Source organism: Aegilops tauschii, chromosome 7 (genome assembly GCF_002575655.3).
Source record: "Aegilops tauschii subsp. strangulata cultivar AL8/78 chromosome 7, Aet v6.0, whole genome shotgun sequence".
Lineage (NCBI taxonomy): Eukaryota > Viridiplantae > Streptophyta > Magnoliopsida > Poales > Poaceae > Aegilops > Aegilops tauschii.
The window spans coordinates 341,820,207-341,847,070 of NC_053041.3; the positions used below are offsets into that span (position 1 = coordinate 341,820,207).

The following is a 26,864-nucleotide window of genomic DNA, read 5'->3' on the forward strand; positions in this document are numbered from 1 at the left end:
ACCAACAAATCATTCGATGCAATGTTGGTTTGCGAGAATAATTGTGTTATGTTCTGGAAGGATTGTGCCAACTTAAGTGAATGCCCAGTGATTCCTCATAAGGTTCTGAGACATTTACCAATTATACCAAGATTGCAGAGGTTGTTTCATGATTCTCAAAGAAGAGAGGATGTACGGCAGCATTCTAGGAACCAGGAGTACAGAGAACAGAATGTAATGAGCCATCCATCTCATGGTAATGACTAGACAAGCTTCATTCTTTTTTTTCGAGAGTACGCCAATAGCGTACCATATTTTTATAGAAGAAAGCAAGTCAATTTACAAGAGGCTCCCACCGTTGCGCACACCACCAACACCCACACCTACATATCAAAGTAAGCTACTCTCTCTCTAATCTATGTAGCCCTCCTGCTCCAGCCTTCTTGACATCATTCGTCAATTGCGTTGGGTTCCTCTGCTGGGAGATCCTCCCAAACACCCGAGCGTTCCTCTGCTTCCACAAGGACCAAGTGGTGATGAGGGTAAGCGAGTCGAATCCTCTCCTATCCCTCCTGTCAAAGCTTTTTCTAGCTGCCGTCCACCATTGCACCAAAGTGTTCTACGGGGAGGGAGTTTGGATATCTATTCTGTAATGCTCCAAGATAGATTGCCATGTCTCACGAGCGTATGCACACTGCATCAATATATGCTCCACGTTGTCTTCATCCCCATTGCAAGTGAAACACACGGATGCATGCTCCTGCAGTCCGTGCCGTGCCCTACGGTCGGATGTCCAGACACGATATTGGACCGCCAGCCAGATGAATATTTTGCATTTCAGAGGCGCCCAACACTTCCATATGTATGCTGCAGTATCGAAGGAAGTTTGTCCCATGCACAACCGCTTGTAGGTTGATTTTGTAGTATACACTCCTGTGATGTCAGCCGGCCAGGTAAATCTGTCCTGTCGATGCTCATCTCTGTTCACAAGGGATATCGCCTGCTGTAACATGTAGAGCTGCATTTGCATCGTGAAGGTGAGTCCATCTGGAATATCAAGCTCCCATCTCGTTTCCCCGAGTGCCTGATGGACAGTGCGCGTGTTCTTCTTTCGAGTAGGTACAACAGTCGTTATGGTTGGCGCGATTTCGGCCGCTGTGCTCCCATTGATCCACCTATCCTTCCAGAACAAGATCCTCTTGCCATCCCCTACTGATATGGAAACTAGACTATCAAAGACCTCTCTTGCCTCATCATCGACAATGAGCTTCAGTCCCTGCCATGGGCAACCTTCGTCCGTTCTTCGGAGACATTCCCATCGCACGCGAAGAGCAAGTGCCTGTAACCTTAGATTCTTAACTCCCGGACCTCCGAGATTATACGGCCGACAGATCGAGTTCCACGCCACCAGACACTGACCCCCATGAGATTTTTCCTTTCCTTCCCAAAAGAAGGACCTGAGCCATATGTTTATGTCTTCATATACCCATTGTGGTGCATCCAGGATCATAAGGATTTTGCTCTTCGATTTTGCAATCGAGCCTAGAAACTTTAGACTTGGCCTAGCTGACAGCGGAACGCTGGAATGTGTTGAAGCTGGAGGCGAGGTGGCGAGTTCATGATCTTTGCAACACTCATTGTATATCCTTGACATTGATAGGGTGATGTGAATCCATGGAAGGTTGAGGTCTACCGTGGCGGGTTATAAATGATTTCGTATGAGTTGTGTCAGTAATCCGGCCGATGGTTCGTCCCGCCTGGTTGTTGAAGTTAACCAAAACACAGTGGCGGCGACTTGTGCGCCTGTCCATTAAGCCATCTAGTGCAGGCGGAGGCTGATAATATATTATTATTTGTTCCAGAGTTGTTGGAATAAACCGGGCCGTAGGAGCGGTGACTTGCGTGCGCTCACTAAGCAGCTCGTGTGGACGGATGCGACTCTGGTGTGTTGATGTAGACTGGACCACGGAGGCGGACGATATAGACGATTGCGGCGTTGGAAGCAACACGGACTCAGGCGAGTCGACGTAGGCGCGGACAGATGAGTCAGCCATGGGCTCAGTCTGGCGAACTGATGTAGACCGAGCCGCAGGGACGGCGGCTTGCGCACATCCGTTGGACAGCGAGCAGGCGCAGCCCCGATGAGTCGATGTAGACCGGGCCGCATGGGCGGCGGCTTGCGTGATTGTCCATCGGGTAACACGGCATGAACGGACGCAAGTGCTTCTGGTGCGTTGGCGTGCAGCCCAGATCATCATGTATATAACATGTACGGATAAAAAATATCAGTGTTGGCAGCACCTGGTTTTTCGTCAGACGTAGCGATCGAAGCAAAATTGCTCATGCAGTTTTAATGGCCTTCACATCCACCCATGCATCCACATCAAGTTTTGGAGGGCATGCTCAAATAGTACAGTACTTCTTTGTACACCAATACTCGTCTTAGCTTTGGCTGATTCCTGTATGCACCGTTCGAACTGTTTGTTCCTTGACTTTGAGACAGCAGCGACATGGCACATCCTTCTCCAGGTAATGGTTAAAATCCAAATCATAGCTAATAATCAGCTCTACTCCGGACAGCGGAGAGGCGTTCTTGCCAGCCAAAAAACCGAGGGGAAACCATTTGTTGACCTTTCCCAAGAATCGATTTATCTGCAACCTCCTCAAGACTACGAGTTAATGAGGCATCAGGGACAAGTTCGCATTAGTGTCTACTCCGGACAACAGCATCAGTGGGTGGTTCTTCTTTGGCACCTCCAAAACGCGAGCCGCCACTTGGTGCTCGGCACGGGCGCGTAGTGCAGCTCGTAGTCGCACGCTGTGGCCGCAAAGGCAGAGGCGAGGAGAGGCAGGGCAGCTTACGGCGGAAGCGGAGTGAGGCGGGGGCACTGCGGAGGCGGAGGTGCGTCTGGCTCGAAGACGGCGGCTCAGCAGTAGGTGGAAGGCCGGCTGAGGTGAGGCTCGGTAGCTGGAGACGAGGTTGCAACCGCGGAAGCGCGCGGCCGCGGTCAGAGTCGGCTGAAACACGGCGACCGCAACTCGGCGCGGGAAGGCGACTTGAGGCAAGGCGGCTCGAGGCCGGCCACGGCAAGGGCGGCGACGAGGTCGGGCGACTCGAGGCGGCGCGGTGGCAGAGGCGGGTCGAGGCCGGGGGCTCGAGGGAGAGGCAGGCCCGCGGGCCGACTCGTCGCGGAGGTGACGCTGCGTCGGCAGAGGCGTGCCAGGCAGGCCATGATGGGGTGAGCCACGGCGGCGCCGGCTGCTGCTCGCAGCAGGGTCAAGGCGGCGGCGACTTGAAGCCGCGTAGAGAGCCGCCGTGGCGAGGCGAGGTCGAAGTGGTAGCGGGCGGCTCGCGGCAGGGGCGCTTTGGCACTAGAGGTGGCTTGGAGGCCCCCCGACGGTGAGCGATGCGGTGAAGCCACGGCGAAGGTGACCGAGGCGCATGCCAGCGCGGAAGGAAGTGGTTGTCCAGCTCGAGGCGCGGTGCAGCGGAGCACGTGGAGGCGGCTGGGCGCGGCGCGGCCGTGGACAGAGGCGTGTTATTGCGGATGGGCACGGGCCGGAGTGGAAGCGCTTGGGCCGGAGCGGGGCTCGAGGCTGCTCTGGCGAGGGCGGCTCGCAGGCAAAGGCAGCGACGTGGTGGTGGCTCGGCCACAGCCGGTGGCTCGAAGGAGAAGACCCAGGCGGAGGCCGAGTCCGTGGCCTCATCCACTTCCCGTCGTAGCCTTCCCTTTTTTCCGCAAATGATAACGCCCACATGCGGCATGAAGAAATATGGCCGTGGAGTAACTGGTCCCGAGCACATATGCTTGGGATATCTGGGCCAAGCCTTTATACGGAGAGTTTAGAAACGCTGGTAAATGTGTACCGTGTTATGGAATATATACGTGTCAGGCCTTGTTTGTGGGCCAGGTTTGGGGCATAGGCATAGTGGTTTCTGGACGGCCGTCTTGCACTAACGGGCTGAGCCGTGGCCCAGGTTCGCGTATTTCAGTCTGATCTATGGCTCGGATAAGTCGCTCCTGTCAGAGCGAGTCAGCCTCGAATGGATGTCGAGAGTCTTCTTCCCCAATGCGATAACTCGCAAGGGAGAGGCTGAGGGAGTGTGAGAACAGGTGACGGACGCGCAATGGAGTTCCTCATGCAGAGGTATGTCGACCAAGCAATTTGTTTTTTTTTCACCCTAGCTTGCGATTTGAAGGCTGGAGCTCAGGTGGCTGAGGTCTATTCGCTTTATCTAACACAGATCGACTCTGATTGAAAAGCTCGGGGAGAGTTGGTCCCGGGAGATACACTGGCGGATGGTACCAGGCGGACGTTGGTAGAGGTGGCGCCGCCGGAGGGCACGAGTGTGAGCGATGAAGGGTTGATCTGAGGCGCATCTGGACTGGCAAGGAGCAAAGATGGTCGAATTTGCAGGGCGGCTCAAGCTGCAGCAGGTAGAAGGTTCGCCTCCGACTTCTGAGTTGTCGACATGGAAGATGAATCCCCAGGCTCCTGGATGGAATAAGAGGTGCGAGGAATTGAATTTAAATTGAGAAGATGTGCCATGAAGAATTTCAACAACTTATTTTTTGGCGGTGTATAGTGATGCGATATTGATTGAAATTGTTGGTGTCTTTAATACATGGTCTGATATGAATTAGTGTTAAAGCTTGATGTTTTGAACGATTAATATAATCTAGCAGATATGTAGTTATAACTGTAATTTGATGGGCAGTGAATCAAATTGGTTGACAGAAACATTTGAAATCCCTTTCAGGCTGAGAATTTGTGTTGCCGCTCCTAGCAGGACCGCTTTCCCAAAATCGCGTTAGTGCATTTGAGAAGGCAGTAAAGGTGTTCATAGAAAACCCGACTGAAAATGTTATCTCTCCAGCGCTGGGTACTACTTTTGACTCGCTGGGTGAAGCATATGATTTCTACAACTTGTATCCTTGGGAGAAGGGGCTTGGGATTAGGTATGGTAAAATCCAGCTCAATGATGAGAGGAGGAAGTGTATGCAGGAAATTTTCTGTGGATGCTCGGTAAGGAACAACATTCCGCTAGGTGATGCTAGTTTACTGGATGCTGTTCTGGAGATCAACGCAATGCATGTTCATACTTTTCAGGCATCATCAGCTTGCTCGGCAACTTGGAGCAGAGCTTGATGCGGAATGTGAGAATAGCAAAAATGTTTGATTTAAAAATATTTACTGATTACTACATGTAAAAGTAACTGATAATTGTGTGCGTATGTTTTTGCAGATGAGATGGAGAGAGCAACCCGCGCACCGACACTGAATGTGCAGACGGGTTTGGTTCAAGGGGTTATTGACATCTCCGACGATGAAATCAAAGATGAAGTTGATTTGGAAGAAAGCAATGATGACGTTGATTCAAAAGAATGGTCTAATGATCCTAAGCATGGTAATCTTATTGAGACAAATAGAAGGCTAAGGGAGCAAGAGTAGAAAGATGCAGAAGTCGTGAAGATGTATCAAGAAATGTATGATAAAAATGTTGATCTGCAAGAAGAACAAGGCCGTGAGGTTGCAATCATGTGTCAAAAAATGTATGATCAAAATGGTAAATGTGGCTGGAAGTCAAATGAGGTGATGCGATACATTGTGGTCATGTGTTGGACACAAAGCAACTAAGCCTTTTATGTTTTGCTACAGGTACCGAAGCTCAGATCGCCAATGCATTAGCAACATAAAACTTGCTCAGGAGGTTGAGCCTGCAGGTCAAGAAACAAGCCCCACAGAGGGTGGCCATAGAGGTATGTTAGCAAACAAGGTAGATTAGAGATTGAGTGTGTCATGCCATAGGGTTATAATTTTTCAAGTAAAAACACTAGCACAAGTGTGAAATATGCTGACACTGATTTAGCTGCTCTGTCAACTGTGGTTGCAACTGTTCCGGTTAATGAAAAAGCCGATGAGAGTTGCCATCACTGGCAGGCAAATATCGGAGGTTAGGCGCACCGAAAAATAGTTGGAACATGCAACAAAACTTTTAAAATGTGTTTTTGGATTGCAGTTTGAATATTTACTACAAACAACTCTGCTTTGCAGGACAGGCGTACATTAGTGGTGCATCCCCGATAAGGAACATGAGTTCCCTAAAGGGGCTATGGAGACGGAAAGGGAAGAAGAAGTGGAACAGAGGATCAAAGAGGAAGCAGAAGGTGTGGTTCTCCAACATTGTGGAGACCATATGCCTATCAGATTCCTCTGAGAGCGAAGACAGTTCTAGCGATGATGGAACACATCAAGCAGGCATGACGATGAGCTCATACATCTTCCTGGTAGCAATAAAAGATGGTTTTGATACATCGGTGGCAAATGACATTCTGTCGGCGAGGTCAATTAGGGCGGAAGAGCCACGGATAGCCATGTCAAGAAATCCAGCAAGCAGTGGAGATGGTACGGGCCTCCATGATGTCGTTAACGATCATGTTTTTGTAAGGAATTCTTTTCTATTAGATAGTTTATATTAATGTTCTGCAATTGTAGTTGTTGCTCCGCACAGACGTGCAAGGAAGTTATGTGCAAGGAAGAAGCTGAGGAAGTCATGGCCGCCGATCTAGTTTCTTGCGGTGCGGTTGGAGAGGAGAAGAGCATCAAGATGCAGGCAGACGCAGACATCCGCAAGCCCACTTTGTCCACGCTGCAAAAAAGGTAAACAGACTCGTGGAAGAGCCACAGGATTTAAGTGGGTTGGACAGACTTATCCTGCCTGATGTGCTAGGCCTGCCTAGCCTGCGAGGAGAGAGCACATATAAGTGAATAGATTGGCGGCTGGTAGGGCAAGCTTCCGCCGTTCCCCACAGCTAGGTCGGCGTCTCGCTCATCCCTGCTGGCGCCACCCCTGTTTCCCGCTCGTCCCCGTGTGCACTGTCTGTCTCCGCCCCTACTACCTTCTCGCAGCCACCCGTGGATCAAGATGCCATGTGTTGCGGTGGATGAGCACAAGAATGCAGCAGAGGAGGAAAAGAATCCTGCGTGGGAGGGTGAGGAGGACAAGAATCCGGCGAGAAAGGAGGTGCAGGTACAGGTTTGATCCTCTCTTCCACCCATGCTTAATGTGATCTATATATTTAGCTGTGGGATTTACTACTCACTTTTTCCTGAGATTGCACATCTGAGTGAGTTAAATATGAAGTATCTTCATTTGTATTGCCTTCTGATCCATTGTGATGTGCCCAGTTCATTCCAAGTAGTGATGACTGATTGCCTACGTTCTATTGGGTTAGTAGGTGGAATCAGTGAGAAATGATGGATGACCAGTGTATATGTGCATAAGTATGTGACTAAGATTGGGTTCCAGCTCCCAAGTTATTATTGATAGATGAACTTGCACTGAATGGGGTGCTGTTACTACCGATGAATAATGTTGTTAGTTAATCTCTTATTATATGCACTAGTAGGAAATACTGCTGAACTTAAGTGAAAGATGTTCCAGTTGATGAAGGAATCTTTTCTGGTCCAAGTGTATTGCAAATACCAGAGGCATCTTAAGATTTGTTCTGCCCTGATTCTTTCAAATGTGATTTATGTGTGTTTTGTTTCCTCTGTTTTCTTGATGGGGAGCATGTTCTCGAGTACTATAATTTTTGCCCCGTGGTCTGAGCAGTTCAAGGGAAGCAGCTGGTCTTCCCTGGCATTAGAAAGACTACCAGTGTGGACACAACAAGTATGAAGTAACTGAAGAAGATAGAAGGACATTAACCGGACCTAGCGAAGATAGTGTATTAGTGTGTTTCAGTGGGTGTAAACAGTTAACTGTTGAGGTTGATGCTGCCAACTTTAAGGCTGCAATTTCTACTTTTGGGTTTGTTTGACAAACGAAATGATGTTCCTTGCTGAGAAAATTCATCCATATCCCTTTGTCCTTGAATTTTTTGTTGATGATGCATGCATGTTATTATATACGTAGCAGCAGCAGGGTGTTAAGAGTCAGCATTAGCATTGCAGGCATCGTGGACAGCTCAGTGGTGGACGAGGGTAGCCGCTAATCATGCGATTAGTGATCACGGACTCTGACCGACGCCCCGCAGACGGCAGAGAAGATCAGGAAGAGGATGGATGTGGACGTCTGCCATTAGTGGGACCAGGCCTGAGCCGTGGCCCATAACTTGCACGGTCGGCTGAGCCGGTTATCCTGGGACGCGCCCGTGGCATTGAATGCGGTTGATAGGTTGGACCTAACGTAGAGCTAGGATGGATATACTATTCACAATACAGAAGAGTATACATGGGTCGTTGTGAATCTTGAGGCCAACGGAGGACTGAGATATGCAGTGCATTTGAGCTCGAGCTCAGAATAGCACTTTTGCCCAAACGCCTCCGTTATCATTCATTTTGTCACGTTAAAACAAATGACGGATTCTTTTGGTTTCGGCTTTAAAATGTTTTATCTCCTAATTAAAAAAGCCAATTAAAATCCGTTTTCACCATTAAATCCGTCTCCACGTGATCTTCAAAATTAGATCCCATGTTGATATGTTTCGACGAAAAAAAATTGGCTAAAAATTATCATGATCTTTACACTAAAGTTGCCATAGTGTTTACACTAAAGTTACCATGTGGCAATTTCAGTTTATAGATCATGGCAATTTTAGTATTTTGACCATAGAAATTCCAGTACTTTGACCATGAAAATTATTTTTTGTATGAAGCATGGCAATTTTAAGTGCATGTGTCATGGCAATTTTAGTTTAAGGTTAATGGCAAGTCTAGTTTCTTAATTTCCCGTTTTATAATATGTAAAAATTACTTTTAAAGATAGAAGAAACAATAGTTGAAATATATCATGGCAACCTCAGTGTAAACGCCATGGCAATTCATGTGCAATAGACATGGCAACTTTCAACCCACCAAAAAATGTCGTCGAAACATATTGATATTATATCTAGTTTCGAAGATCTCTGGATTTAATGATGAAAACGGATCTTAAATCGGATTTTTCATTTAAGAAATAAAATATTTTAAAAATAGGAAATGCAAAAAGATTTTCACATGCATGTATGCGGTGACGTGGCACAATCTGTGTGTTGTAGGGCGTGTGGGTGGGTGTTACTCCCACCACATGTGTGGGCTTTATCAGCGTCCTTTCTTTTTCTTCATCCAGATCCGACTCACTCTTCTTCTTGTTTTTGGACGCTGATAACGCCCACACGTGTGGTGGGAGCAACACCCACCCGCATGCCCTATAACACACAGATTTCGTCACCGCATGCATGCATGTGAGATTTTTTTTTGGATTTCCAGTTTTTAAAATGTTTTATCTCTTAAATGAAAAATCCGATTGAAGATCCGTTTTCACCATTAAATATATCACGACGAGATCTTTAAAACTAGATCTCATATCAATATGTTTCGACGACATTTCTTTGGGGGTTAAAAGTTGCCATGTCTATTGCACATGAATTGCCATGGTGTTTACACTGAAGTTGCTATGATATGTTTCAGCTATTTTTTCTACCTTTAAAAGTAAATTTTGACATATTATAAAACGGGAATGAAGAAACTAGACTTGCCATGAACCATAAACTAAAATTGCCATGATACATGCACTTAAAGTTGCCATTGTTCATACAAAAAATAATTTCCATGGTGAAAGCAGTCAAAATACTAAAATTGACATGATTTATAAACTAAAATTGTCACATGGCAACTTTAGTGTAAACATCATGGCAACTACAGTGTAAACATCATGGCAACTGTTGGCCCAAAAAATTCGTCGAACATATCAACATGGGATCTAGTTTTGAAGATCTCATTGAGACGGATTTAATTGTGAAAAACGGATTTTTAATTAGATTTTTTATTAGGGGATAAAAAAAAATTCAGCCAAAAACCAAAAGGATTCCCGCTGATGTCATCTGTTTTGACGTGGCAAAATAAATGATAATGGAGTTGTTTGGTCCATGTTGCTTCGTGCCACACGTGTGAGGGTTATCATTTGGTTTTTTTTGTTGGATAAGTATTCCTTGCATGATATGATCAGCACGCCTCACACTAGAAATCGACTCCTTGCTTTAACATACTCCCTCCATTCCAAAATATAGTGCGCCCGCGCTTTCCGAGGTCCAACTTTGACCATAAATTTAACCAATGAGACCGACTGCGGCGGGAGAAAAAAATTATATAATTGAAAACTTCTTTTAAATACGAATTCACTGGTATAACTTTTTCTCCCGCCGTAGTCGGTCTCGTTAGTTAAATTTATGGTCAAAGTTGAAGCACGGGAATAGAGGAAGCACATATTTAGGAACGGATGGAGTAGTATTCATCTTGACACATTTTTTTAAAAGTGCTACACCTTTGGTCAGACATGACGTTGACCGAGTTGTCCACTTGAGCATCATAGGGGCTTGCAGTACTGCACATGGTGATGCTTTTGCCTCGGTATACAGACTGCGATAACTGTAGTTTTGACTGATGTTTGATCTCTCCACCATGAGTTGATTTCCAGATCGCAGATACATACGTCTTTCTGGTACTGCCGCCCAGTTTTTCTTTTCTTGCATCACCAGTCATGGAAATTTGATTTGTCTTGGGTCAATCACGTCGTCTGCCCCACCGCGAATGAGCCCGACAGTTTCTTTTCTAGCCCGGGTAACAGTATCCTCGCGGGGCTGGTAATACCAAACTTTTTCAACCGACTCATGATCTCGATAGCGATGTAGATCCTTCGTGTCGGCTCTTCTTTATCTACCAAATCGCGAGCTTCTCGAGAGTGCGTCCTCCAAGAACTCAACACTACCGTCTGCGAGCCTCATGGTGGGCGCCAACTGTCGTGGTTTTGTCACGGCAGATGTCCTAGTGTGACGACTTAGTCATAAGGCCAACACATCTAAGTGGTAGCTTGAAAGGGGTTGAGCGGGACGAGAGACGCGAGATTTTACCCAGGTTCGGCCCCTCATGGTGAAGGTAAAAGCCTACATCCTACTTGGTTAATATTGATGATGATGACGATCTTGGTTACAAGGGCGATGTTTCGCTGCTCTATCTCGAGAGCATCTATTTTGATCTTGTCTAAGACTTGTCTGTCTGTCTGTCTAAAACTTGTCACTCTTGGGGTGCCCTGCCCCTCCTTGTATAAGTTGAAGGGGCGGGTTACATGTGGAGTCCTAGTAGAATTAGGACTATTCTATTACAAGTGGAATCCTAGTCTTCCTTCCCTTGTAAGGGAAATATTCCTTATGTCTTTCCTCTAAGCCGGCCCATCATAACATGAATCGGCCTTCCCATGAGCCGCCTTCTGGGCCGTCGGGTCTTGTTGTTCATCTGACCCGCCTGCCGGGTCACCAGTGAGTTGCCAAGTCCGGTCGGGTCACCAGTGAGTCGCCAAGTCCGGCAGGGTCACCAGTGAGTCGCCCAGTCCGGCCGGGTCACCAGTGAGTCGGTCCGGCCGGGTGATACATCAGTTCCATTTATGCCGTGGGGTATATCCCCGACACGCGCACCCCGAGTGACCGCAGTGCAACATCACCTTCGACTCCGAAGACCACCCCAGATCCACGACCGCAACAGGAGTGCTTCCCATGTTGTGCACCCCCACCATCGACAACGTTGTGGATTTGTGGTCACCAAGATCCTCATCGATGGAGCCGCCAGCCTCAACGTTATCTCCATCGAGACCTTTGAGACGCTTCAAGTGACCTATGATCAGCTGATGCTGACCAGGCCCTTCTCGGTGGTGACTGATGGGTGTACCATCCCTTTGGGGCGGGTGTGCCTCCCAGTCACCTTCTACACCCGTGAGAACTACCACACCGATCTCATTGACTTCGATGTGGCGCACATTGGCCTACCGTACAACAACGTCCTGGGTTATCCTACGCTCACCAAGTTCATGGCGGTGACCCACGCGGCTACATTGTTATCAAGATGCCCGACTACAGCGGCGTTATCATCATCGTCAGCGATGAGAAGGACACGGTTTGTGCCCTCAGGCGTGCCTACAAGGATGCAAGGGCCGCACACTCGGGTACCGAGGGTGCGTCCGAGCCTCGTGAGGCCTCACCTGTGATGAAGAAGCAGTTTTCTCCCAGGACCGAGCTGAAACAAAGACGGTGTCGGTCGATGGTAGCGACCGCGGCCCTACCTTCACCATCGAGCCCCCCCCCCCCCCCCGAACAAGAAAGTGCACATGTTGCCTTCCTTCGTGCAAACTCAGACGTGTTCGCTTGGAAGGCATCTGATTTGTCCGGGGTCCCGAGGGAGGTAATCGAGCACCACTTGGCGGTTTGTTCCGACGCCCGCCCCATCAAACAAAAAGTGCGGCGCCAGGCACCAGAGAAGCAAGAATTCATTATCCAAGAGGTGCACAAGTTACAAGATGCTAGGGTCATCCGAGTTGTGCGCCATGCTAAGTGGCTTGCCAACCCAGTCATCATCCCGAAGAAGGGCGGAAAGGAGCGTATGTGCATCGACTTCACAAGCCTCAATAAGGCCTGCCCCCAGGTCCCCTTTTCGCTGCCGCGCATCAACAAGATTGCAGACTCCATAGCCGAGTGCGACCTCCTATGCTTCCTGGGTGCTTTCTCAGGCTACCAGATGATCAAGATGGTGGTGAAAGACGTAGAGAGGACGGCCTTCATCTCCCCTTGCGGTGTATTCTGCTACACTTGTATGCCCTTTGGCTTGAGGAGTGCCGGCGCCACCTTCCAGTGGCTGATGCGCATCACTCTAGGGCCTCAGCTGGGAAGGAACGCGGAGGCCTACGTCGACGACATCATGGTCAAAACGCGTGAGGCGAGGACGATCATCGATGATCTAGAGGAAAGATTCGCCAACCCACGTAAGGTCAACCTAAAGCTCGACCTCGACAAGTCATCTTTGGAGTCCCCTATAGCAAGCTCCTCGGCTTCCTCATCTCCCACTGGGATCGAAGCCAATCCAGAAGAAATCAAGGCCATTGAGAAGATGCGCCACCCCGGACTCTAAAAAAATGCAACGACGGGGTGTCTGGTCTCCCTCGGGCGCTTCTCCAAGTTCAGCGAGCGAGCTTTGCCGTTCTTCAAGCTCACGAAGAGGTCCGGCCCCTTCAAGTGGACCCCTAAGGCTAACGCAACCTTTGAAGACCTCAAGAGGTATCTCACGAGCCCGCCTATCATGGTTGCGCTGCACCCTCGCGAGCCCTTGCTCCTTTACTTGGCGGCCACCCCCAGACGGCCAGTGCGGCGCTCGTCGCGGTACGGGAGGAACGCGTCGCCACTAAGGAGAAACCTTCTGAGCCTCGTGAGCCCTCTCAGCACCCCGAGCCACGCGAGCACCCCAGGCCCTGCGGGCCTCGCGAGTCTCATGAGTCACCCAAGCCTCGCGAGCCGCCCTTGGACCAAGCTATCACCGCGACCTTGCGCCTCATTGAGCACCCCGTGTACTTCGTCAGCAAGGTGCTGAGGGATGCGCACGAGCGCTACCCCATGCAGCAGAAGCTCCTCCTCGCGCTTCTCGTCACCTCCAGGAAGCTGCGCCACTACTTCCAAGGCCACCCCATTAAGGTCATCTCTACGTACCCCTTAGAGCGAGTCCTGCGCAGCACCAACGCTATCGGCCGAGTCGCCGAATGGAACATCAGGCTACATGCCTTCCAGTTGGAGTTCTCCACCACTAGGGTCAACAAGGGTGTGCCTCTTGCTGACTTCGTGGTGGAATGGACGGAGCCGTACGAGGAAGGTCCCCGTGAGAACAAATCCCTCCTACCCGGGGATGAGGCGCCAAGTGGCCGGGTCATGCACTTTGACGACGCCTTTTCCAGGCAAGGCGCGGGGGCTAGAGTCGTGCTCACCTTGCCAACCAGTGACAGGCTCTACTACGCTATCCAGCTCTGCTTCAGGCACGACGAAAAAGTCTCCAACAACATCGCAGAGTATGAGGGCCTCATCGCTGGCCTCAAGGCCGCCGCTGCCCTGGGAATCAAGCGCCTCACTATCATGGGCGATTCTCAGCTCCTCGTCAACTTCTCCAACAAAAATTGCAAGCCCAAGGACGAGCACAAGGCGGCCTACCTAGAGGAGGTACGTAAACTCAAGAAGCATTTCCTTGGCTTGGAGCTGCAACACATTCTGCGCGGCATCAACAAGGAGGCCGACGACATCGCCAAGCGAGTTTCCCGCGGCGAACCCCAGATCCCAGGCATCTTCGAAGAAAAGCTCCTCAGGGTATCAGTCGCACCACCCGCCGTCAGCACGACGCTGCTCAGGTTCCTCCCGTGCTGCCCACGGGTGTGCCAGACTGCAGCCCAGCCTCGGGAGCCCACGCGATGCTGGCACTGGAGCCTCAAGTGGACAGCTGGGTGGCGGAGTTCAAGGCTTACCTGCTCCATGGTACCCTCCTTGCGGAGGACGCGGAGGCGGAGTGCGCTGATGCGGCTTGAAGCTACGTCGGTATATTCCCAAAGAGGAAGGGATGATGCAGCACAACACGGTAGGTATTTCCCTCAGTGATGAAACCAAGGTTATAGAACCAGTAGGAGAATCAACCAACACAACGTAAACAGCACCCGCACACAAATAACAAATACCCGCAACCCGACGTTTAAAAGGGGTTGTCAATCCCTTTCGGGTAGCGGCACCCCAAGATAGGCAAACGGACGTGATAAGAATAAATTGCAGCAAGGTATTTTTGGTTTAATAGATCTGAAAATAAAAGCAAAGGAAAAGTAGATCGCAAAGGCAAATATATGAGAAAGAGGCCCGGGGGCCGTAGGTTTCACTAGTGGCTTCTCTCGAGAAAAATAGCAAACGGTGCGTAAACAAATTAATGTTGGGCAATTGATAGAACTTCAAATAATCATGACGATATCCAGGCAATGATCATTATATGGGCATCACGTCCAAGATTAGTAGACCGACTCCTGCCTGCATCTACTACTATTACTCCACACATCGACCGCTATCCAACATGAATCTAGTGTATTAAGTTCATGGAGAAGCGGAGTAATGCAATAAGAACGATGATATGATGTAGACAAGATATATTTATGTAGAAATAGACCCCATCATTTTATCCTTAGTAGCAACGATACATACGTGTCGGTTCCCCTTCTGTCACTGGGATCAAGCACCGTAAGATCGAACCCACTACAAAGCACCTTTTCCCATTGCAAGATAAATAGATCAAGTTGGCAAAACAAAACCCAAATATCGGAGAAGAAATATGAGGCTATAAGCAATCATGCATATAAGAGATCAAAGAAACTCAAATAACTTACATGGATATAAAAAGATAGATCTGATCATAAACTCAAAGTTCATTAGATCCCAACAAACACACGCAAAAAGAGTTACATCATATGGATCTCCAAGAGACCATTGTATTGATTATCAAAAGAGAGAGAGGAAGCCATCTAGCTACTAACTACGGACCCGAAGGTCTACAAAGAACTACTCACGCGTCATCGGAGAGGCACCAATGGAAGTGGTGAACCCCTCCGTGATGGCGTCTACATTGGATCTGGTGGTTCTCGACTCTGCGGCGGCTAGAATTGATTTTCGTCGACTCCCCTAGGGTGTCTGGAATATTGGGGTATTTAAAGAGTAAAGTGGCGGTCCGGGGCACCCGAGGTGGGCACAACCCACCAGGGCGCGCCTGGGCCTCCAGGCGTGCCCTGGTGGATTGTGCTCCCCTCGGAGTAGCCCCTAGGTGCTTCTTCGGTCCATTGGTTGTCTTCTTGTCCAAAAAAATTTCCAAAAAGTTTCACCGCGTTTGGACTCCGTTTGGTATTGATTTCCTGCGATGTAAAAAACATGCAGAAAACAACAATTGGCACTTCGCACTATGTCAATAGGTTAGTACGGAAAAATGATATAAAATGACTATAAAATAATTATAAAACATCCAAGATTGATAATATAACAGCATGGAACAATAAAAAATTATAGATACGTTGGAGATGTATGAGCATCCCCAAGCTTAATTCCTGCTCGTCCTCGAGTAGGCAAATGATAAAAACAGAATTTTTGATGTGGAATGCTGCCTAACATGTCATCTCGTATTCTTTTCTTTATAGCATGGACATTTGGACTTTTATGTGATTCAAGGCAACAGTCTAGTTTTGACATGATAACTTAAATACTCAAGCATATCAACAAGCAACCATGTCTTTAAAAATATCAATGCTAAAATAAGTTATCCCTAGCCCATCATGCTCAATCATTGATCCATTCATGAAACACAGTCACATATTAACTACACCCAATACTCAAGTACGATCATAGTGCCTCCTAGTTGGTGCTTTTATAAGAGAAGATGGAGACTCAAATTGGAAATAAAAATTGCATAAAGTAAAACAAAGGCCCTTCACGGAGGGAAGTAGGTATTTGTAGAGGTGACAGAGCTCAAAGCGAAAAACTTAGAGATAAAAACACTTTGGGAGGTGTGCCTTTCCCACCAACGAAAATGACTTAGAGTTCCCAACACTTTCCATGCTAGATATATCATAGGCGGTTCCCAAACAGAAAATAAAGTTTATTCCTTTTTCCACCATACTTTCACTTTCTATGGCTAGCCGTATCCATGGTTGCCTTCCATACCAACACTTTCCAAGGAATTTATTATTTGACAACATAAAGTAAATTCATTTTTTATTTTGGGACTGGGCATCCCTAATACCTTTGTCTTACTCTCGTGCAATGACAAGTGAATAAACACTCATCGTGAGAATAACACATCTAGCATGGAAAAATATTAGCCACCCCTCACCGCTCCGTGAGCGGTACGAACACACAAAAGAGATGTTTATTTTGAAAATTAGAGATGGCACAAATAAATTTGCTTAGAATGACAAAAGAATATCGCATATAGGTAGATATACTGGACTCATGTGGCAAAACTGGTTTAAAGGGTTTTGGATGCACAAGTAGAGATCATACTTAGTGCAAAATGAAGGCTAGCAAAAGATTGAGAAGTGACCAACCAAGAAATGAATAATCTCATAAGCGAGCATTAAGCATAATTAACACCGAATAATGCACCACAAGTAGGATATAATTTCATTGCGTGACTATTGACTTTCGTGCTTTCATAGGGAATCACAAACCTTAACACCAATATTCTTACTAAAGCATAATTACTCATCAACATGACTCACATATCATATCATTATATCTCAAAACTATTACTAAGAATCAAGTTTATATTGTCCAATGATCTTCATGAAAGTTTTTATTATATCCTTCTTGGATATCTATCACTTTGGAACTAATTTTCATGTGTTGCTTTTGATAAGCTCAAACAAATATAAGTGAAGATCACGAGCATAATATTTCTTTCTCTCAAATTAATTTAAGTGAAGCAAGAGAGAATTTCTTGAAAATTTTACTAACTCTCAAATAAATCTAAGTGAAGCAAGAGAGCATTTCTTCAAAAATACTAAAGCACAGCGTGCTCAAAAAGATATAAGTGAAGCACTAGAGCAAATCCATAGCTCATAAAAGTTTAGGTGAAGCATAGAGAGCAATTTTAACAAGGCATGGCATAATTTTGGCTCTCTTAAAAAGGTGTGTCCAGCAAGAAATCAAGACTAAAAACACAAAATAAAACAAGCAAATACTCATATTATACAAGACGCTCCAAGCAAAACACATAGTATGTGACGAGTAAAAATATAGCTTCGAGTAAAATACCGATGGTCGTTAGAAGAAAGAGGGGATGCCACTCGGGGTATCCCCAAGCTTAGTTTCTTGCTCTCTTTGGATAATAGCTTGGCATGCCGGGGCATGCCCAAGCTTAGGCTCTTCCTACTCCTTATTCCTTCATCCATCGTAAGATAACCCAAAACTTGAAAACTTCAATCACACAAAACTCAACAAAACCTTCGTGAGATCTGTTAGTATAAGAAAGTAAATCACTACTATAAGTACTGTTGCAACCTATTCATATTTTATTCTTTCATTTTATCTACTGTATTTCAACTTTTCTATGGCAAAAACTCATCAAAGAAAACCATAGAATCATCAAAACAAGCACACAACGCAAGGAAAACAGAATCTGTCAAAAACAGAACAGTCTGTAGCAATATGAATTGTTCGAATACTCCTGTAACTCCAAAAACCCTGAAACAATAGGACAAGCTGAGAAATTTGTATATCAATCTACTGTAAACAATTCAGAGTATTTCGTCGCTTCTGTGATTTTTAAAAATTCAAACTCTGGATGCAAAAGTTTCTGTTTTTTCCAGCAAGATCAAACAACTATCACTCACGAAGATCCTAAGGTTCTACTTGGCACAAACACTAATTAAAACACAATCATAACAGTAGCATAATTGTGCTAACACTCAAGAACAGAAAGCAAAAAGTAAAAATAAATTTTATTCATTGGGTTGCCTCCCAACAAGCGTTATAGTTTTACGCCCTTAGCTAGGCATAAGGCAAGGATCTAAATTTTGTCATCTTTGTTTCGAGATCCATAAGATGCCCCCATGATTGATTCATATGGTGGCCTAATTCTTGTTCTAGGGAAGTGTTCCATACCCTTCCTTAGTGGAAATTGGAACTTAATATTGCCTTCTTTCATATCAATCATGGCACCAATTGTGCGTAAAAACGGTCTACCAAGAATAATAGGACAAGATGAATTGCAATCAATATCAAGAACAATAAAATCTATGGGCACATAATTCCTATTTGCAAGAATAAGAACATCATTAATTCTTCCCATAGGCTTTTTAATAGTAGAATCCGCCAAGTGCAAATTTAAAGAGCATTCTTCAAGATTGGCAAGACCAAGCACATCACATAAATATTTCGGAATTGTAGAAACACTAGCACCCAAGTCACACAAAGAAAAACACTCATAATTTTTAATCTTGACTTTGATAGTAGGTTCCCATTCATCATGCAATTTTCTATGAATTGAAACTTCTAATTCCAATTATTCTTCCAAAGCTTTCATCATAGCATCAACAATATGTTTAGTAGAAGCTTTATTTTGTTCATAAGCATGGGGCGAATTTACCATGGATTGCAACAAAGAAATACAATCAATCAAAGAGCAACTATCATAATTGACGTCTTTGTAATAAAAAAGAGTGGGCACATCACTAGTTAAAGTTTTGACCTCTTCAAACCCACTTTTATCAATTTTCTCAACAAGATTTTCACCCTCCGAATTATCGGGACGCCTTCTAGCTAAAGTTGACTCTTCTCCAGTCCCTTTTTCATCAATCTTAACTCTACTAAACAAGGAATCCATAGAAGAAACACCAATCATTTTAAGATCTTCACCATTTTTATGAAAGCAATCACTAGAAAACACTTTTTCTAAAAATTCTCTTCTAGCTCTAAGCATAGCGGTTCTTTTCTTACTTTCATCCATAGAAACATAGAGAGCTTTAATTGATTCCTCAAATTTAGGCACAAAAAATTTCATCTTGATTTTTCACATCATGAGAAATTCTATCAACACTTCTAGACAAATCATCAATCATATTCAATTTTTCTTCTATGGTAGTGTTGAAAACTTTTTGCGTGTTGATAAATTCTTTAATATTATTCTCAAGATCAGAGGTGTTCCTATTATTATTATAAGATTGGTTGCCATAGGAATTACCATAATTATTAGAGGAATTTCTAGGAAAAGGCCTAGGATTAAAATTACCTCTATCAGCATTGTTATTGAAATCATTTCACGAGATAAAATTCACATCTACGGCATCACTATTTTGCTCAGTCAAAGTAGACAAAGGCATATAATTGAAATCAATAGGAGCACTTTCACTAGCAACCAATTTCATGAGAGCATCAACTTTTTCACTCAAAGAAGAAATTTCTCCAAACGAATTAACTTTTTTACTAGTTGGAGCTCTTTCGGTATGCCATTGTGAATACTTTTCCATGATATTATCAAGCAATTTGGTGGCTTCACCCAAAGTAATTTCCATAAAAGTACCGTCCGCGGCGGAATCTAAAAGATTACGAGAAACAAAATTCAATCCCGCATAAAAAATTTGTATGATCATCCAAAGATTTAACCCATGAGTTGGGCAATTCCTTAGCATCATTTTCATCCTTTCCCAAGATTGTGCAACATGCTCATGTTCAAGTTGCTTGAAATTCATGATCTGGGTTCTAAGGGAAATAATTTTTGCGGGCGGAAAATACTTAGTGATAAAAGCATCTTTGCACTTATTCCAAGAATCGATACTATTGCGAGGCAAAGAAGAGAACCAATTTTTTACAGAATCACGCAAAGAAAACGGAAATAATTTCATCTTCACAACATCATTGTCCACATCTTTTTTCTTTTGCATATCGGATATCCACGAAGGTATTAAGATGGGACGCGACATCCTCATTAGGAGTACCAAAAAAATTGATCTTTCATAACAAGATTCAGCAAAGCAGTATTAATATCACAAGACTCCGCACTAGTGGCGAGAGGAGCAATAGGAGTGCCAATAAAATCATTGTTGTTGGTATTTGAGAAATCACATAACTTGGTGTTCTCTTGAGTCATGATGACTACGCAACAAGATTGCACTCAAAACAGATCCGGCAAGAAAACGACGAACGAAAAAGAGGGCGAATAGAACGGCAATATTCTTGTGAAGTGGGGGAGAGGAAAACGAGAGGCAAATGGCAAATAATGTAAATTGCATGGAGATAAGATTTGTGATTAGGAACCTGGTATATGTTGAAGATCCTCCCCAGCAACGGCGCCAGAAATTCCTTTTGATGCGGCTTGAAGCTAGGTCGGTATTTCCCCAAAGAGGAAGGGATGATGCAGCACAGCGACGGTAGGTATTTCCCTCAGTGATGAAACCAAGGTTATTGAACCAGAAGGAGAATCAAGCAACACAAAGTAAACAGCACCTGCACACAAATAACAAATACTCGCAACCCGACATGTAAAAGGGGTTGTCAATCCCTTTCTGGTAGCGGCGCCCCAAGATAGGCAAATAAACGTGAATAAATTGTAGTAGATTGATAGATCAAACGCCAAATAAAATAAATAATAATAAATTGCACAAAGGTATTTTTGTATTTTTGGTTTAATAGATCTAAAAATAAAAGCAAAGGAAAAGTTGATCGCAAAGGCAAATATATGAGAAAGAGAACGGGGCCGTAGGTTTCACTAGTGGCTTCTCTCGAGAAAAATAGCAAACGGTGGGTAAAAAAATTACTGTTGGGCAATTGATTGAACTTCAAATAATCATGAAAATATCCAGGCAATGATCATTATATAGGCATCAGGTCCAAGATTAGTAGACCCACTCCTGCCTGCATCTACTACTATTACTCGACACATCGACCGCTATCCAGCATGCATCTAGTGTATTAAGTTCAGGAGAAACAGAGTAATGCAATAAGAACGATGACATGATGTAGACAAGATCTATTTATGTAGCAATAGACCACATCGTTTTATCCTTAGTAGCAACGATAGATACGTGTCGGTTCCCCTTCTGTCACTGGGATCAAGCACCGTAAGATCGAACCCACTACAAAGCACCTCTTCCCATTGCAAGATAAATAGATCAAGTTGGCCAAACAAAACCCAAATATCGGAGAAGAAATACGAGGCTATAAGAAATCATGCATATAAGAGATCAAAGAAACTCAAATAACTTTCATGGATATAAAAAGATCCATTTGATCATAAACTCAAAGTTCATCGATCCCAACAAACACACCGCAAACGAGTTACATCATATGGATCTCCAAGAGACCATTGTATTGAGAATTCAGCGAGAGAGAGGAAGCCATCTAGCTACTAACTACGGACCCGAAGGTCTACAAAGAACTACTCACGCGTCATCGAAGAGGCACCAATGGAAGTGGTGAACCCCTCCGTGATGGTGTCTAGATTGGATCCGGTGGTTCTGAACTCTGCGGCGGCTGGAATTGATTTTCATCGACTCCCCTAGGGTTTCTGGAATATTGGGGTATTTATAGAGTAAAGAGGCGATCCGGGGGCCTCCAGGCGCGGCCTAGTGTCTTGTTCTCCCCTCGGAGCAGCCCCCAGGTGTTTCTTTGGCCCATTGGTTGTCTTCTGGTCCAAAAAAATCTCCAAAAAGTTTCGCTGCGTTTGGACTCCGTTTGGTATTGATTTCCTGCGATGTAAAAACATGAAGAAAACAAAAACTGGCACTTGGTACTATGTCAATAGGTTAGTACCAAAAAATGATATAAAATGACTATAAAATGATTATAAAACATCCAAGATTGATAATAGAACAACATGGAACAATCAAAAATTATAGATACGTTGGAGACGTATCATGCGTCGTCCGGCAAGTCACCGCCTACTGTTTGCAAGACGGCGAGTTGTACCACAGGCGCCCCAATGGCTTCTCGTTGCGGTGCATTGCATAAGAGCAAGGGCACAAGTTGTTCGCCCACATCCACGGGGGAGATTGCGGGCATCACTCCTCATGCCGGCAAGCTGTTCTGAAGCGGCATCTATTGGCCTACTGAACTCCGCGACGCTGCTGAGCTAGTCCAATCCTGCAAAGCCTGCGAATTCCACGTCAAGCAGATCCGCCAGCGCATGGGCTCCAGATGATCCCGCTCTCATGGCCCTTTGCAGTCTGGGGGCTGGACATACTACGCCCCTTCCCTCGTGTGGCTGGTGTCTACCCCTACCTCTACAACGCCATCGACAAGTTCACCAAGTGGGCAGAGGTCGAACCCGTGCACACCATCCCGGCAGGCTCGGTCGTCAAGTTCATCAATGCCCTCATGAGCCGGTTTGGTGTCCCCAACCGCATTATCACTGACAATGGCTCCCAGTTCACGAGTGGCCTCTTCAAGTCCTATTGCGCCAACCTCGGCACACAGATCCGCTACGCCTCTGTGGCGCACCCGTGAAGCAATGACCAGGCTGAGCGCGCCAATGCTGAGGTCCTCAAGGGCTGCAAGACAAGGAGCTTCAAGAAGTAGCTCAAAGCTTGTGGCAAGGGCTAGCTGGATGAGTTGTAGTCTGTGTTGTGGTCCATCCGCACAATGGCGCCCAAGCCTACTGGCAAGACTCCCTTCTTCCTTGTCTACGAGGCTGAGGCGGTCCTTCCCTCAGAGCTTAAACATGGCTCCCCACGAGTCTTGGCATTTGATGAAGCATGTCAGGATGGCTCGTGGGAGGCTGACCTGCTGCTCCTCGAGGAGGCCTGTCGCTAGGCCGCCCTTCATGCTGCAAGGTACCAACAGGCATTGCGCCGCTACCACAGTCGCAACATCCGCCCCCGCACCATTGAGGTCGGATACCCCATCCTGCGGTGGATCCTCCCCAGAGAGGGGCTCCACAAGCTCTCGCCTATGTGAGAAGGCCCTTTTAGGGTGTCCTCATCTCCAGGCCAGGCGCCGCCCGCTTGGAGACAGAGGACTGGGTTCCTGTGCCAAACGCCCGGAACATCGAACACCTCTGCAAGTTCTACCCGTGACCTTCACGCATACAAATAGAATGGGGTTGTACACGCCCCGGAGACTCTCATTGCGTTTGCCTCACGGGCATGCGATAGCTCCTGCCCACGCCTAGGTGGAAGCCCCATGCTCCGTGCTGGCGGAATGATCGAGCTGCGATCATACCCACACCCTGTGGAAGCCCCATGCTCCATGCTGGCAGAACGATCGAACCGCGATCACAGCCACATCCCGGTAGAAGCCCCATGCTTTGCGCTGGCGGAACAACAAATAGAGGGCGACCCACGGGCTGCACCAACCTCAAGCTGGCCCATGCCGGAGACGACAACCGCGTCTTTTTTTCTTTGTAATGGATTTGTGATCTTGTTTTAGTAAAGCTTGGGTTTTCCATTCGGTATGTGTTTCGCGTGGTTTTACTTCCCAAGCCGCGCGCGCTCGCGACCTCCCTCTTGAGTCTTTCGCGAGCGGGGGATAGACACGGTGCCTGTGCTCGGCTCAGTCCCAGCAGCGCTGAGGAACCCAAGCGACTGGGCTCTGGCTCGCGGGCCTGCTCCCGTGCACGCCACCCCACCAAGGTCCTTGGTGTCTTATCTCCTCGTGAAACGCTCATGAGCGAGCAAGCGAGCGTGCGCTGTTCCCTTGTTGTGCAACCTCCCATATGCAGTTTTCTATGCACGACTACCTTGGGGGGTCAGCCAAAGACGGCCACCCCAGCAGAAGGCCTTGAGAGCGAAAGACCTCAAGCGGAACCCTCACTGTCTCTTGAGCCCCTCATCTTCTGGCCTTGTCCAGGCATCGCGACCTGACATACCAGCACCGGATGAGGTTTGGTTGGGGGCTAGGTGTAACACCCCGAGTCCGATGCGCCAGGTGTCCTCCATTTATTCGCCGTCATTGCCATGTCATTTGCTGGCGTGTTGCTTTTTTTCCATGTCATCTTGTGCATTGCATAGGCATGTTTTTCAAAACTTGCATCCGTCCGGGTCTCCCAGTTCTTTCCGTTATCCGCTCTGAGCCCAACCACACTCTCACATGCACCCGCCGCACCTCCCAGATCTTGTTTCATGAGCGGGATAAAATCGTTCTCAGAATGGGCCGAGATCTATCGAGTGGTCTTGGTACAACACCGGTAGACCGCTTGTCAAATTTCGTTCCATTTGGAGGTCGTTTGATGCCCCAACGGTTAACCGCGTTAACCGCCGGACCCCTTTCTCTTTGCAGCCCAGCACCCCTCCACAACAGCCCAATAGCCCATCAAAATCCCCTCCATGCTCTCCATCGTTGGATCACGATCCTATGGGCGAAAACCGCACCTCAATAGCCCTCTCCTAGCTCCCAGAATCTATAAATAGGCCCTCTCCCCCAAAATTCCAGATCAAACCCTAGCTTCTTCCTCCTCCCGCCACCGGACTGTAAGGGCATCTACTGCCCTTAGTGATTTTGGTGTATTGAAGACTTATAGGTTAAGGGACTAATGTGTTTGTGAGTGTACACATGTCTATAAGTCTATGAGGAGTTTGATATTTACAGAGAAAGTCGGCCCCTAAAAATGAATATCTTCGACTGAAGACTTTGGATTTCTGAAGACTTTCTGAAGACTTTGAAAGTGAAGAAATTGGTGTGACCTTGAAGACTTGGTATTCATTCGAGGAACATGAAGCGTGAAGACTTTTGTTTTGGTAGTTTCATTTTCTCTTTCTTGAGTCATAGGAAACACCGTACTGTTAAAGGGGGTCGAGGAAATACTAAGGAAAAGTTTCCAAGTGATGCTCAACTCAAAATCCTACACCTACCAATCCCTTCGAGTGAAGCCATTGGAAATCTCATACAGTTCAGTCAATTTCTTCAGTGACAGAGACGAAGTTCTTCTGGTGTCCAAGGAATTTGTTCTGACTGAGGAGTTAGGAATTCGCCAGTGCGGATTGCCTACAAGTGAGGAACATGATAGCTCTGAGGAATTTGATAGTCAATTTTCCGAACGTTGCTGTGCTACGCGCCAGCTGTCGCAAAATATCTTCCCACCTAACGGTCATATCATTGAAGGGCATTTATGTCTTATCATGTCGGGCTGCTCCCTAGGCTATAAATAGCCGCCCCCTACAACCATTAGCTGGTTGGCTGCTCTAAGGGAAACTGACACTTGTCATTTGAGAGCATCCCATCCTTCGAGGACTTTGAGCGAAACTCATCAAGTGAGGAAAACCCAAACCCAAACACCTACAAACCCAAAGTGATTGAGCATCATTGAAGAGATTGATCCTGCGTGGATCCGACGCTTTCTACCTTTGAAGACTGTGCATCTTCTAGACGGTTAGGCGTCATGGTCTAGAGCATCCAAGAGGAAATTGTGGATCGCCGAGTGACCGAGTTTGTGAAAGTTTGGAAGTCACCTGAAGACTTACCACGAGTGATTGGGCGAGGTCTGTGTGACCTTAGCTCAAGGAGAATACGGTGAGGACTGTGTGTCCTCATTAAATACCTAGCCGCTCCAACCAGACGTACAACTGTCACAGCAGTTGGAACTGGTCTACCAAATCATTGTCTTCACCAAGCCTACTGGTTCTATTTCCTGAACTCTTTCATTTCCTCATTAATGTGTTGTGTGCTTGTTCACATCTGTTTGAAGACTTTGACTGAAGATTTTCTCAAATTCCTCAGTTCAATTTCTTCAGTCTGTTTGTCTTCATCCTATTTTATCCCGTGCTTACGCTTTCTGTACTCTGTGCTTGTTTTCATTTCATCAAGATGTCCATGTTTATGTTCTGTCATGTTTGCATCTGAGTACTTATTCCGCTGCAAGTAGTTCTTCGCTTAGGAATTTCCTCACCCTGAAATTCCTGAGTGAAGAATTCATAAAAATCGCTTATTCACCCCCCCTCTAGTCGATTTAACACACTTTCAATTGGTATCAGAGCAAGGTACTCCCTTGTTCTGTGTGATTTTGGTTTAACCGCCTGGAGTTTTAGTTATGTCGACCGCAGGTATGATCAAGGTCTCTGCTGGGTGTCCTACCTTCGATGGGACATACTACCCCTACTGGAAGAATAAGATGCGAATGCATCTTGAGGCAATTGATAACGATCTCTGGTATGTTGTGGAGAATGGTGTCCCCTCTGTCACTCCTACCATCAACGCTGCTAACGTGAAGAGATTCAAGCAACTCGACTCTCAAGCGAAGAACATCATATGTTGCCATCTGAGCAAAGGGCAGTATGGCAGAGTGAGTGCTTTGGAGACAGCTAAGCTTATCTGGGATAGGCTGTCCAAAGTCAACGAAGGAGTCTCAACACAGCTTGACTTGCGAGTTGACGTTCTTCGCAATATCTTCAACCGCTTCAAAAGACTCGACAATGAAAATGTTCAGCAAACCTTCGATCGCCTCACTGACATCTCAAATGAGCTTCAAGCACTTGGTGCCACTGACATCACCGACCATGAGGTGGTGAAGAAATTGCTGAGATCGCTTGATTCCTCATTTGATACTCTGGCACTGATGATACAAGAACGTGGAGATTACAAGTCACTTGA

The 26,864-nt window shown here is 46.4% G+C and overlaps 2 protein-coding genes across 6 annotated transcripts; both read left to right on the forward strand.

Annotated features, from left to right (window-relative positions):
• The first annotated feature begins 2,660 nt into the window (after positions 1-2,660).
• LOC120969753 (uncharacterized) lies at positions 2,661-7,433 on the forward strand. 5 transcript variants are annotated; one of them, XR_012188808.1, is made up of 10 exons: positions 2,661-4,128; positions 4,226-4,492; positions 4,742-5,007; positions 5,092-5,138; positions 5,228-5,534; positions 5,641-5,741; positions 5,852-5,935; positions 6,037-6,387; positions 6,478-6,642; positions 6,713-7,433. XR_012188808.1 is itself a non-coding variant. In XM_073503309.1 (9 exons), the coding sequence occupies exons 5-9, from the start codon at positions 5,455-5,457 to the stop codon at positions 6,549-6,551; spliced, it is 690 nt and encodes a 229-aa protein (XP_073359410.1). In that variant the 5' UTR covers positions 4,008-4,128; positions 4,245-4,492; positions 4,742-5,007; positions 5,092-5,138; positions 5,228-5,454; the 3' UTR covers positions 6,552-6,835. The 5 variants fall into 5 exon arrangements, 3 of the variants coding, with proteins under 3 accessions (XP_073359409.1, XP_073359410.1, XP_073359411.1); XR_012188809.1 differs by having other exon boundaries at positions 5,228-5,548; positions 6,042-6,387; positions 6,713-7,018; XM_073503309.1 differs by having other exon boundaries at positions 4,008-4,128; positions 4,245-4,492; positions 6,478-6,835.
• Positions 7,434-13,397: 5,964 nt separating this feature from the next.
• Positions 13,398-22,787, forward strand: LOC141027145 (uncharacterized). The gene is made up of 2 exons (XM_073504111.1): positions 13,398-14,331; positions 22,507-22,787. Exons 1-2 carry the CDS (start codon positions 13,398-13,400, stop codon positions 22,785-22,787), a joined length of 1,215 nt encoding a protein of 404 aa, XP_073360212.1.
• Positions 22,788-26,864: the final 4,077 nt, after the last annotated feature.

Bases quoted from the DNA above. Each gene is read 5' to 3' on its own strand.
- LOC120969753 (XM_073503308.1), top strand. From the start codon at position 5,455: ATGTATCAAGAAATGTATGATAAAAATGTTGATCTGCAAGAAGAACAA. The intron at 5,535-5,640 runs GTATGATCAAAA...GTTTTGCTACAG, and splicing joins GCAATCATGTGTCAAAAAAT to GTACCGAAGCTCAGATCGCC. The intron at 6,388-6,477 runs GTACGGGCCTCC...CTGCAATTGTAG, and splicing joins TCCAGCAAGCAGTGGAGATG to TTGTTGCTCCGCACAGACGT.
- LOC141027145 (XM_073504111.1), top strand. From the start codon at position 13,398: ATGCAGCAGAAGCTCCTCCTCGCGCTTCTCGTCACCTCCAGGAAGCTG. The intron at 14,332-22,506 runs GTGCGCTGATGC...GGCCCTTTGCAG, and splicing joins GCGGAGGACGCGGAGGCGGA to TCTGGGGGCTGGACATACTA.